The sequence below is a fragment of the Papio anubis genome, chromosome 5 (assembly GCF_008728515.1).
Source record: "Papio anubis isolate 15944 chromosome 5, Panubis1.0, whole genome shotgun sequence".
Classification (NCBI taxonomy): Eukaryota; Metazoa; Chordata; class Mammalia; order Primates; family Cercopithecidae; genus Papio; species Papio anubis.
In genome coordinates, this window is record NC_044980.1 from 4240750 (window position 1) to 4254115 (window position 13366).

General features: G+C 43.3%; 1 protein-coding gene across 1 annotated transcript in view; it reads left to right on the forward strand.

The window, feature by feature from the left end:
- Positions 1-634: 634 nt before the first annotated feature.
- ADAMTS16 (ADAM metallopeptidase with thrombospondin type 1 motif 16) overlaps positions 635-13366 on the forward strand; it is a 179936-nt gene continuing 167204 nt past the window's right edge. The window contains exons 1-3 of the mRNA XM_031666079.1: positions 635-838; positions 965-1067; positions 8826-9151. Of these exons, the coding sequence (XP_031521939.1) occupies positions 767-838; positions 965-1067; positions 8826-9151 (501 nt within the window). The 5' untranslated portion in view covers positions 635-766. The remainder of the gene's footprint in view (positions 839-964; positions 1068-8825; positions 9152-13366) is intronic.

A 13366-nucleotide genomic window follows, 5' to 3' on the forward strand; every position in this document is an offset into this window, starting at 1 on the left:
ACTTGAGAGCGAAGCACACGCCTTTAGAAGCAGGTCCGCGGCTCTCCCATGTCCGGGCGCCCGGTTTTCCGCACCCAGTTTCCCCACAGCAGTGCCCGGGTACAGAGGCGCGGCCCGGCCGCACTCCGCGGGCTACAGGTGTCCCAGCCTCTGGCCGCGCCGGTGCGGCCCCCGGGGTGGGAGCCCGCGGAGCGACTGCAGCAGCTGGTGTCCCGCCGAGTCCCCAGCCCCAAGGCAGGGCAGGAGAGCGCACCGGCCGGAGGTCCATGCTGAGCATCGCCGGCGCCGGTGCCCAGCAGCCTCTCCAACCGCGTGGTCCCCACGCGGGCAGCGAGGCACGGACTGCGGGCCGTGAGCAGCTCCATCCTCCCACGTCCTTCTCCCCTGGCGCTGCCCGCAGTCTCCCGCCTTCCCTCTGCTCCCCGCTCGCCTCCGCCTCCGCGCCCCGCTGCCCTCGCCTCCTCCCCTCCGCTCTTTGTCCCTGCCCTCTCTCCTCCTCGGTCCTCTGACCCCCTCTGCCCTCGCCTCCTCCCCTCCTCTCTCCCCTGCCCGCCCCCCGCTCTCCCACGGTTCCCGCCGCCCCCGCCGCCGCGGCTGCCACTCCGCCCCCCGCGCCGCGCGGAGTCCCAGTAATAACCCCGGCGCGGCGGCGGAGTCGCTGTGGGGAATCCTCCCGCGCTCTGCCTGGGTCGGGTGCTCCCTGCCCGCTCGCACGCTGCCGGCCGGGGACCCTCCGGTGGCCCCTAGCCCCTCGGAGCGCTCCTGGATGAAGCCCCGCGCGCGCGGATGGCGGGGCTGCGCGGCGCTGTGGCTGCTGCTGGCGCAGGTGGCCGAACAGGTGAGTCCCGGGCGCTCCAGGCAGCGCGCGGAAACCGCGGGTCCTGACAGCTGGAGGCGAGTCCCCCGCGGCTCCTCTCCCGCGGCCCCCGCCGTCTTACTGCGGTGTCGCCGCTGTTTTCCGCAGGCACCTGCGTGCGCCATGGGACCCGCAGCGGCAGCGCCTGGGAGCCCCAGCGTCCCGCGTCCTCCTCCACCCGCGGAGCGGCCAGGCTGGATGGAAAAGGGTGGTAAGTCAGTGAGGTGGGGGCTTCTAATCCTTGCCATTTAGCAGCTCGTAATCCCCGTGCCGCTGATTTATTAGGTGCTGTGAATGTTCATGACTCTGTGGACCCCTACTTTTAAGATGCTGTTGTGCACTTTTTTTTTTTAACTGTATGAGTGAGCACCGATGAGTGGACTTCCACCAATATTTATATTTCATTCCCTGGCAAAACGGTTTGCCAGAGTTATTGGTATAACATTAGGGAAAAGGTGAGGAAGTTCATTTTATTTTATTCTAAATTGCTTAGGAAGAATCTAAAGCTATCTGTATGCATCAAAACTGTCATAAAGAGCAAATTACTCCCTTTTCCATCCCCTCCTACATCCTCGGATCCTCCTTCCCCTCCCCAACCCCTCTTTCTCCTCCTTTATAAATTAAAGTATTTCTCTATCGTTGCTTATTCTCAGTGAAGGAGGTAAAACAAGTGCTTAGCATCTCAGTACTAAATTTAATGCTCCAACAATCAGGGCGTACTTCAAACATAATAGTGCCCGAAATGGCTTATCGGCTTATTGTGACACCATCAGCAACCTTCATGTCCTGGGCCACAGTGTGACGTGGGGACAAGTCTTATTGTTTTTCGATGCATGCTTTTACTTCTGCCACTTACAAGTGACATTTGCAAATGTGCTGTCTTATGGGAAGGGATCTCCGTGTCTTCATACTGCATCAGGTAGATGAGAAAGCAGGTGTGTCACACTGGTTGCTAGATGGTTTTTTAACCTGAACCCATCTAATGACAGTTAATAAATATTATTTGGCATTGTTACCAACAATAAATTGCCATATCAAATATTAATATTAATTGACTTTTATAGGAAGAACTAGATTTGATTCTCTCAATATATTCCCAGATCTAGAAAATTAAAGAGTTAATAATTCAGAATTTCTCAGTATAGTTACTTCAGTTTGATAAAATAACATAAAGGCAAGAATTTAGTATATGCATTAACTTTTCAAATTCTTCCCTACCGAATGATTATACAAATAGTACATACGGTGACCAGTATCAGATTGACGCTCACCATAGGACTTTTTTGAGAACCACCAGGGGGCGCTAGGTGCAAATGATATAAAATGTTAAAAAAATTGTCATGGTGAATTTACAAGAGAAAGTTAATTATCTGTCCATTTACAGACTATCTTCTTTTGGTTGTCCTTGTCCCTTTTAGCGTTTTGCTTACAATACTAAAAGTTAATTCTTACAATTTTAAAAGTTAATTCTAATTCACCTTTTTAAGTAAGATTTTTGTAAAAAAAAAAAAAAAAATTCTAGTTCCCTAAAATCATGAAAATTCCGGAGGGACTCAGGAGATTTCCACAATACTTTAGTTTATGGCATTTATGAAGTTTTATTTAAGATAAAGCACATTATAGACACAGAAAAAAGAAGAATAAAAGCCAGGGCTTCCTGCCTAATTATGCTTTTCCCTTGAAGCGATTCAATCCGCTTCAGCATCCTCTCTGGGAGTGGTGTGTCAGTGTGCTGCTCTGAGCACCTGGCACCTTGGCTATTGTCACATCTCCATGACAACAACTTACCTGGCTTGGTAAGAACCTGAAGGGAAAGAACCGAACCCTTCTTAGTGAAGTTCTAGCCCAGTGGACACAGCACACCCTCCTCCCCTACCGTCTATGCACTTTAGCTCCTTAATTATGAAAGGCTAACGTGTGAGTCTGGACATCCACAACAAGCTTCTATGCCACCAGAGAAAAGATCCTGCTCAACAGTGTTGCCTGTTTCCCTCTGACCTGGAGCAGAAGAGCTAGAAGATCCTTGGTGACTGCTGGGGTCAGCTTACTGTTGCCTGTCTAGGTATCCATTAGACAAGTTGGTTCTGAAATAACTAATTGTAGCCATACATTTTGTTTAAAGAGGCACATGACTCAAACTATTATTGCAAATTGTTCTTGGTGGCTGAAGTAATTACAAAATAGCAAAGAGAACAAAGCTGGATGTGTCACACTACCTGACTTCAAACTATGCTACAAGGCTACAGTAACCAAAACGGCATGGTACTGGTACCAAAACAGATATATAGATCAATAGAACAGAACAGAGACCTCAGAAATAACACCACGCATCTACAACCACCTGATCTTTGACACATCTGACAAAAACAGGCAATGGGGAAAGGATTCCCTATTTAATAAATGGTGCTGTGAAAACTGGCTAGCCATATGAAGAAAACCGAAACTGGACCCTTCCTTACATCTTACACAGAAACTAACTCAAGATGGATTAAAGATTTAAATGTGAGACCTAAAACCAAGAGCAATTGCAACAAAAGCCACAACTGACAAATAAGATCTAATTAAACTAAAGAGCTTCTGCACAGCAAAAGAAACTGTTATCAGATTGAACAGGCAACCTACAGAACCAGAGGAAATGTTTGTAATTTATCCATCTGACAATGGGCTAATATCCAGAATCTACAAGAAACTTAAACAAATTTAGAAGAAAAACACAAACAACCCCATCAAAAAATGGGTGAAATATATAAACAGATAATTTTCAAAAGAAGACATTTATGCAGCCAACAAACATAAGAAAAAAAGCTCATCATCACGGGTCATTAGAGAAATGCAAATCAAAATAACAATGAGATACCATCTCACACCATTTAGAATGGCGATCATTAAAAAGTCAGGAAACAACAGATGCTGGAGAGGATGTGGAGAAATAGGAACACTTTTACACAGTTGGTGGGAGTGTAAATTAATTCAACCATTGTAGAAGACAGTGTGGTGATTCCTCAAGGAACTAGAATGAGAATTACCATTTGACCCAGCAATCCCATTACTGGGTATATACCCAGAGAATTATAAATCATTCTACTGTAAAGACACATTCACACGTATGTTTATTGCAGCACTGTTCACAATACCAAAGACTTGGAACCAACCCAAATACCCATCAATGATAGACTGAATAAAGAAAATGTGGCACATATACACCATGGAATTCCATGTAGCCGTAAAAAAGAATGAGTTCTTGTCCTTTGCAGGGACATGGATGAAGCTGGAAACCATCATTCTCAGCAAACTAACACAGGAACAAAAAACCAAACACCACATGTTCTCACTAAGTGGGAGTTGAACATTGGGAACATATAGGCACAGGGAAAGGAACATCACCCACTGGGGCCTGTTGGGGGGTGAGGGGCAAGGGGAGGGATAGCATTAAGAGAAATACCTAATGTAGATGACGGGTTGATGGGTGCAGCAAACCACCATGGTACGTGTATACCTATGTAACAAATCTGCACGTTCTGCACATGTATCCCAGAACTTAAAGTATAATAAACAAAATCAGTGGTCACACGCTCACTAGTGAACATAATAACAGTGCAGAGAATATAAAATAGAATTGTGCTAGTTTCTCTTCCTACCACCCTCTACCTTATTATTTACCTTCTGCATTTTGTCCAGATGATCTACAAGAATTTACTTATCACCCTGTGTTCCTTACAGGCTACATTGTTTTTTTCTTTTAAAAGGTCACTTTGGCTTCAGAGCTTACAACGTACTTTGAAAGCTCATTATATTATGAACTTTGCCTCATGTGGTGAAATAATCTTTTAGATTTCATTCTTTTAGAGTATATTTTTTACGAGTTTTAAGGTATTCCTTTCTATGACTTTACTGTAATGTAGTTACCAATTATCTGTTGTTTATTCTTGTTTAAAATTTTGCCTCATTACAAATAATGCTTCCATGAAAATATTTACATAAACCTTTTAAAATTCATCTGAGATTATTTCCTCAGGGTGATTTCTTAGGTCGAAGGCTTTTGCAACTCATTGCCAAAGCAGACTTTAGGAAGGTAGTGTCGTTTTTCTTTCCTGACATCAGCAGTGTTTGAAAGAGGTGGCTGGTGGTGGACTGATTTTTTGTTAATGCGATTGATTTCTATTTAAAAGGCAATATATCTCCTGCCACCTGCCCCATCCTTCTCTCTGTTTTCTGGATTCTCCTTCCCTGCTATCCTCTTAGGGTGCTCATGAACATTCCTTTGCTCTTGGACAGTTACAGGCTCAGTCTTTGAGTCTGGAGCAAGTTGCAGTCAGGTGCCATCTAAGCAGCCAACTGTGGAAAGAGCGGGAAGTGTGGAGCCTATGGGAGATGGTCCTGTCGGGTGGGCAAGGTGTGGAGCTCTGGCCGTCTCCCACAGCCCTTTGGAATTGAGCTCTCCCAAGACAGTCGGGACCTCACGGGAGCCTTGCAGGACTTCTTGGAGTTCAGTTTGCCTGAACGTTGAGGTTATGAACCTACGACTTGTATATATGAATTTTTAGATAGGACAAACTTTTCTTCTTGGAAGATTATTGTGTTTGAAGTCTTTCAAATATGTCTTTCCCATCTATGGAAAAAATACTGTATTAATAAAGACACCAATCCCTGTGAAAATAATTAAAATACGTAAATTTACAGTGAAATTAATTATATTAAAAACATTGCAATGCTCAAAGCTCATCATTTCATAATTATTTCACTATATTTGATAATAATCTAGGCTCTTGAGACCACTGGCCTCTTTTGCATCTGTATGGCAGAAATCCTACACAGTGGGGGCTGCTGCATATCTCTGCACACTGCATATTCAGTGATGGCACAGCAGTCATTGAAATCAGCCATGGGGGGGAAGATTTACACCAGGGAAATTGGCAAATGCCAAAATCCAGGTCATTCTTCTCCAGACAGCGGGTTGTTGAATGCTTATTAGCACAGCATTGTGTTTATGTAAAAGTGGCTTATCAGTAGTTATTTTGCATGGTAAATATTATATGAGCCCCCAATAAAGGACAAGTATTGTCTCTCTCCAAAATAAAGGTCGTAAGAATATGGCTTATTTCATCTGAGAATAATTTGATTTTTTAAAGAGTAATCACCTTTTTATACACAATAAAATGTGCTGACCTGCCACTGTCTGGAACAAGCCATGCTGCCTTCTGTCATCCTTCCCCTGCTTCAGCTACAGTGGTAGGAGCTGGTGGGAGGTGAGGAGCATGCCCCTGAGTGGCTGGGACGGCACATGACAGCTGTTAACATCCCTGCGTCATGCTGGCCTTTCCCCTCTGTCCAGAGACCCAGGCATAAGAGAGGCAGAAGTCTTGCTGCTGGGAGAGTGGGCTGGGGAAATGCAAAGCAAACAGGTGTGCACGTTTCACTTCTGTGTGTGTGAGGGGCTCAAATCCAGACTGGAATCTACATACCTGTGCTAGACATGCCGCTTCCTGCTGTGCTCTCCCTTTTGTATCATTGGATACAATATCACCAGATTCTTTGACTTTCTCATTTTCCTAATTAAATTTTAAATAATTCCAGTGTCTTTTACCTATGAGACCACAAGTTACTGACTTTGCTATAAATCTCAATGGTTACTTGTCAAGTTGTCTGCCGGAACATGCTGTGCCCCTCAGCCAGCTACCCTCAGAGTACCTGTCCACAGCTGTGTGCACACTTGCCATCCATCCTGGCCTCCTTCACTTCTCTCAAGCCCAAACGCCAGCCTTTCAGACTTCCCACTAGCTGCTACCAGTCTCTCTTTCTCTGTAACCACCCAATTTCCTGCCAGGAAGGGACAGAATTGGGTGGACAAGTATCTGCATTGAAAGAGTTTTAGTTATAAGGAAAACTTTCTTTTTCCAGAAAAATATGATTAACCAAGTACTGTTCACTTCTAACCAAATGCCCCTTGTGCAGGATGCTATTTTATATTATCCTATTATTCCAAAAAATCTGTCCAACTCAGGCCAAAGCATAGAAGGGCCCTGATTATGAAGCACCTGACAGAAGAGTCTCCTAACAGCATATGTTGGTGATAAAGGGGAAGAAACGGAACATGAGAACCAGGGTCTTAAACTAGTAAGAGGAAGCTGTACTTTTGAGTCTCTGAGGACCGACCTCCTCATCATTGCGCTAGAGAGAGATCTGCTCTGGTGCCTGACTCTGACCCTTTTCAAAGACATCTCAGCATAAGTTTGGAGAAAGGGTTGGCATCATGCTGAGCTGTTATTTTCTCGTGATTAGAAAAATGCAGGCCAGGGCGCAGGCCCTCTCCGAACATGTGGAGGCCCAGTGCTCGCCTACAGCTGGAGGCACACATACCAACGCGTAAGTATTTAATAGGTGTAAAACAAGCTAACAAATCATTAACAAAAAAGTATTTTAATAAAGTTACCTTCACATAACCTAAAAGCCCAGGTCTGAGTTGAGAAGGTGGCACGCAGCAACATCTGGCCGGGGCAGGCACTACTCCTTCTCCTCCCATCCAAGTTCTGGCCTGTCTAGGACAGAAACACCCTCCCCTTGAACTGTGGAGAGCAGAGATGATATTGTTATGGTGGTAATGAGAGAACAATCCTACTTGTAACCATGAAAACTCAATGACCATTTTCGAGAAGGAGAGAAACCTCCTTGGAGAAGACAACTACGATATTTACAGAAAAGCAGCCCAGGACCACTGCCCAGGATGCTGGTGGAGCTTCAGGGTGTCCCTCTGTTTTCTGCTGAGAAGGTGGTGACCCAGTGAACACCGAATGCTTTCCTGGAAAGATCGCCTCTGACTACAGCCCGGCAGACCTACATGGGTCCCCTGAAATTTGAGAGCTCCTTGGGGTTTTCTTTACTTTTTTAAAGGAAATAACTTCCTTGAATATGATTGAGACCAGCATACACTACCTTTCAGTGGGAAGATGAACGTGGTGCATGTCTTCAGAAGGGCTCGATGTGAAACCTGATCAAGTCCCAAGAACCCAGGCCAATGGCAGGGTCACCAACGGTTTTTATCAGGAACAAATGCACACGTGACCATTTCCAAATGTCAACATTTGGCAGACCTGGACCGTGTGTGCATCCTGCCTTTTCTCCTCTGTGTTCCATGATATCATGAATAAACATTTTAGAGAATTAGCAGAAAAGAGTGCCTATCATATTTTTATTTTTAACTGCTTTTTGAAAAATTCTGGGTGTTTTCAAGGTAAAATTTCTTATCAGCTCAGTGAGAAACAGAAATAATGTGACTGAAGTATGTTTGAAAACTATGAAATGATTGTATCCGATAGTTATTAGTACAATTTATGAAATGCAATCCTAAAAGTTCGGTTTTGGTTTTATTTGATCAATAATTTATTTTCGGCCGGGCGCGGTGGCTCAAGCCTGTAATCCCAGCACTTTGGGAGGCCGAGACGGGCGGATCACAAGGTCAGGAGATCGAGACCATCCTGGCTAACACGGCGAAACCCTGTCTCTACTAAAAACACAAAAAAAATTAGCCGGGCGAGGTGGCGGCGCCTGTGGTCCCAGCTACTCGGGAGGCTGAGGCAGGAGAATGACGTAAACCCGGGAGGCGGAGCTTGCAGTGAGCTGAGATCCGGCCACTGCACTCCAGCCTGGGCGACAGAGCGAGACTCCGTCTCAAAATAAATAAATAAATAAATAATAATAATAATAATAATAATTTATTTTCCATTTTAAGTGTCGTAGGATTTCCTGGCTTGGGAATAGCACATTATGGGGACTTTGTTACCATTTTTTTCTTGAAACTGTGATGTTCCGTATTCCACACTTTGAATTCAGTATGGGTAGGTGTTGCATTTTTCTTCGTCATTTTTGACTGGGTGGAAAGATCATGTGGTAAAATAATATTATATCTTAAGACTTCCTGATTCTTCTCGGAATCCTGAAATGACTCAGCCTCTCCTCACTCTTTTAATTCCAGAATATGACCTGGTCTCTGCCTACGAGGTTGACCACAGGGGCGATTACGTGTCCCACGAAATCATGCACCATCAACGGCGGCGAAGAGCAGTGACCATGTCAGGGGTTGAGTCTCTTCACCTTCGGCTGAAAGGCTCCAGGCATGACTTCCACATGGATTTGAGGACTTCCAGCAGCCTGGTGGCTCCCGGCTTTATTGTGCAGACGTTGGGAAAGACAGGCACTAAGTCTGTGCAGACTTTACTGCCAGAGGACTTCTGTTTCTATCAAGGCTCTTTGCGATCCCACAGAAACTCGTCAGTGGCCCTTTCAACCTGCCAAGGCTTGGTGAGTACAGCGCGAGTCCCAGCTAGGGAGGCGAGGTTGGTGATGGTGGAAAGGAGAGTGTAACCAGGACTTTCCCTCGAGTTCACATAGATGTTCTTCTTGTACTGCAGCACAGATTAAGCAGGAGGAATATTGCCAAGTAAAACTTTCCAAAAAACATTGTGTGCCTCCTCTGGCCTATTTGGAAACAGTGCGCACACCCACCCTGCTGCTGCTGTTCTAGAATTATTGTGGAAGAGCACTTCAGTTTGAAAATTGTGTATAAGAACCTCTGGCCAAATCTGAATTCTTTAGCTTCTTAGGGGATGTTTTTACTCCAACTTACAGCTTCTAACTGACAGAAACTGGAGAAATGTCTTCATTTGGAATAGAACAACAGTATTCAAGAGATTGGCCGTGAGGATTATTTGATCAGATATTTGAAAGACTTTGAATACTGTACATCTATCATTCTGATGATGATAATCTGCTTACACATTAGGGCATTCATCCATGGCAGGGCGTTGTTGGTCTTCCTGGACTGATGAATCCAGGGTGCATTCCCCGTGTCCTGCATATCGGGTTTGGAATGGCACATCATTTCGATGCTTCTGGTGCTGCGATTTACAGGGACCCTAAAGAGGGGGGCATCTGGCTGAGCTAAGAATCTACCTGCATCCCTCAGGCCTACCCAAGTCAAAATCTCACTGGCTTGCTTTTTACTTTTCTTAAAATATTTTCATATATTTAGGGAGAAAAATCTTAGGAGATTCTTAGATTCTTGGCAGCAAATGAATTGCTCAGGTGCAGAGGAGCGAAGTGTGACTTACACAGCAGAGTGAAAATGTGTTCAAGGTTCAAGGTCTTGAGGATGTTAAAGGTTTGGCTAACAGGTCTGGGACATTTATTGCTTTTCTAGAAAAAGCTTTCAGTGTGCTTAAATTTCCTTCCCTTTTTGAGGAGAGGGAATTCAGACCCCACATCTCATAAAGATTTTGTGTGTGTGAATTTTGGATGCTGAATTCATAACCAATTCCTTAAAATACTAAATATATGTAAATGCTAAATCCTGTAAAAAAATTTTTTTAAATGTTAACATTCTGCTTTTTAGGGAAATTTGATATGAGTTGATCTCATTGCTATTTCACTCATAAGAAACTTTTGGGTTGAGTTGCTAGGGATAGGGTGGTGGTTATTTGGCGCTCTTGTTAAGCATGAAGACAATGGGGCTGATTTCTTTCACACTCTCCCAAGAAAAATAAGTCTTCCTTAACGGACTAGAACTCTTCATGAAATGCACAAAATGAAGATACATCTTCCTTGGTTTTCTTTCACAAGGGCTTAAGCCAGAAATGGAAGCCATCTGTGTGGCAACGAGGTGTGCTGTGCCCTTTACCCTTGGGTAATTTTGGATTTGGTTGTGGAAATTGGTGAGATACTTCTTGCTAACCCAGCAGGGATGCAAGCTTCCCGAGGCCCCTGGATCTCCCTGAGCCAGGGTGGCTGAGCTGTGCCCTGGAGTCTGTTCCCTGAATTGAGGTGCTTTGCAATAGCTTGAGATTTCTGGTGCTTTTTGAGCTTGATCAGAGTTAACAGGAAAAGTTAACAGTAAAGTAAGTGTATAATGATAATGAAAGATAAAGAAATTATAAATAACAGAAAAAAATGCTTCTCTGGATAATAAATAGTGATATCTGATACTATAGCTGCTGGAAGAGAAATTTATATGTCTTCTCCATTAATCTTCCAAATACCTGTAGTCCAGCTTTACTGATATTTTGTCCATAGATGGTCACTACAAATGTGACCTCAATCAGACTTAAGAGCGTGAGGTTGAGGATTTTCGTCATAAGACAGGATAAATCAAAGGCATTGGAAAGAGCCCTGTTCTTATTTAGGTATCTTTGCAGAGCCCAGAGGCCATCACTTTGAAAAGATCTCTTCTAGCAGGAAATGCTCTATATTCCGTTCTATCTATTTAATTTGTAGGATAAGAACATTACTTTTGGGTTTAAAAATATATTGCTTAATTCTCACATAATATCTTGTGTCATTTAATTAGAGAAAATGGTTTACCACTGTAAGACAATGCAATTTCCAAACTGATATATAGTTTTTCACCCTGATTCTCAGACTCTGCATTTGGAAGGATTTTGCTGTTGTCCACTAATGATTGGTTTGAGGAATAGCATGAAAGTGAATCATTGAGGTGTTATCCTATCTATAGTAAATAAATATTCACAAAGAAGAAAGGAAAAACTAAACAAACATAGTACACTAAATCTCACGTTCACAATGACAATTTAAGTACAGAATGACCTTGAGAATTGCGTATGGCTGCAGCCCAGCAGACCTGGGCCTCAGGAGTTTATTGTCTAACGAGAGAGGCAGGACACAGGCAAGTCCCCTACAGGGGGAGGAAACAGGGACAGACATGGGAGCCAGAAGAACCCAGAGGAGGGTGCCTCTGCATGCCTTGCTGGTAGGTGGAGAGTGTCAGGATAGGATTTTGGAAACTATCCAGAAACCAAGTCCATAGTAAAGTTAGAACATGATGCCCATAAATGAAGGAGTAACAAGCAGTCCTGGAGAAGACTGCTGGCATCTGCCAAGCTCACATCCTGTTAACACCACCTATAAATGTTAAGACCTTAATATTTGCATATTAAACCCAGGTATAATATATTCAATGAGATCTGTAAACCCTAAAATTATTTCTAGAGTTTACCCTGGTATTGCCACCAAGTATCTTGACTTAAAATATTTCTTATTTAGTTAAATAAGGGTAATTTTTGGAAAAAGGATCCCTGTTATATTTATATCTCTACCAAATTGTTGTTACAGATCTGTTTGTGGTCACCAACCACAAGCACATAAATGTGTGTCACTCAGTAAATACTTTCTAGTACTTGGTTAAATAATGGATAGACTTAGAGCGCTAGTTATAAGTAAGAGACAATGATGACCATGGCAATAGCACAAAGAACAATAATGACTTATTGAATGTTATACTTTGCTAATAGCTTTATAATGGTTATCTCACTTAGCTTGGAGATAAGTTGAAGAAATAGGTACTATTTTAAAAACAGCTTTATTGAGATGTAACTCACTCCTTAAAAAGTTAATTAGCTCTATTCATTTAATAGAGTTTCACCCTTTAAATTGTATAATTCGGTAGTGTTTAGTATATTCACAGAAATGTGCAAATATCACTAGAGTCTAATTGGAGACATTTGCATCACCTCAAAAATAAACCTCTTATGGTCAGTTCTCCTTCCCCTGATCTCCCCGTTCCCATCCTAGACAGTATAGGTTTGCCTAATCTGGCCATTGATTATAAATAGAAGCATACACTATGTGACCTTTGTGACTGACTCCTTTCACTTAGCGTAACGTGTTCAAGATTCATCCATGTTGCAGCACATATCAGTACTTTATCCTTTTTTATTGCTAAAGTATACCACATATTTTATTTATCTATCAGGTGATGGACATTATTGTTTTACTTTTTTTGGCTACTGTGAATAATGCTGCTATGAACATTTGTGTACAGGATTTTGTATGAATGTGTGTTTTCATTTCTCTTGGGTAAATACCTAGGAGTGTAATTTCTGGGACATATGGAAACTCTACACTTAACATTTTGAGGAATTTTCAAACTGTTTTTCATGTTAGTTGAACCATTTTCTATTGCCCCAGTAATGTCTGAAGGTTCCTATTTCTCCACATTCTTGCCAAACCTTATTGTTCTCTGTTTTTAAATAGCCATCCCAGTGAGTATGAAGGAGTATCCACTGTGGTTCTGATTTACTGGGTAGAGATTATTGGCTTTGGAAGAGGGTTCACTGTGCAGAGGTTAGCAACTTGTCTGAGTTTGGTGAGACAGCAACCCCCACACACAAGTTACATGAAGTGGGTTTATTACTTAGAGACAGGTAGGGCAACAAGGGACAGCAGAAGTCTAGGAATAATCACAGGCTGGTACACAAGGCTCAATACAGCTGTCTGAGTGGATGAAGTCTTGTCTCTGCATGCAACATGGCTGAGGCACTCAGGAAAGCAGCCCACCCTGGATTTTATACCTGGGCACATGATGCGCTGAACAAGTTCTGCAGTTCAATCATCACAACAAGTTCTACATTTCAGTCATCACATCACACTACAAGCAGGGACTGCAACAGAGTCCAGGTTGTTTCTGCCCTTTCCTCCTATCTCTTGATGTTGCATTTCCAGCAC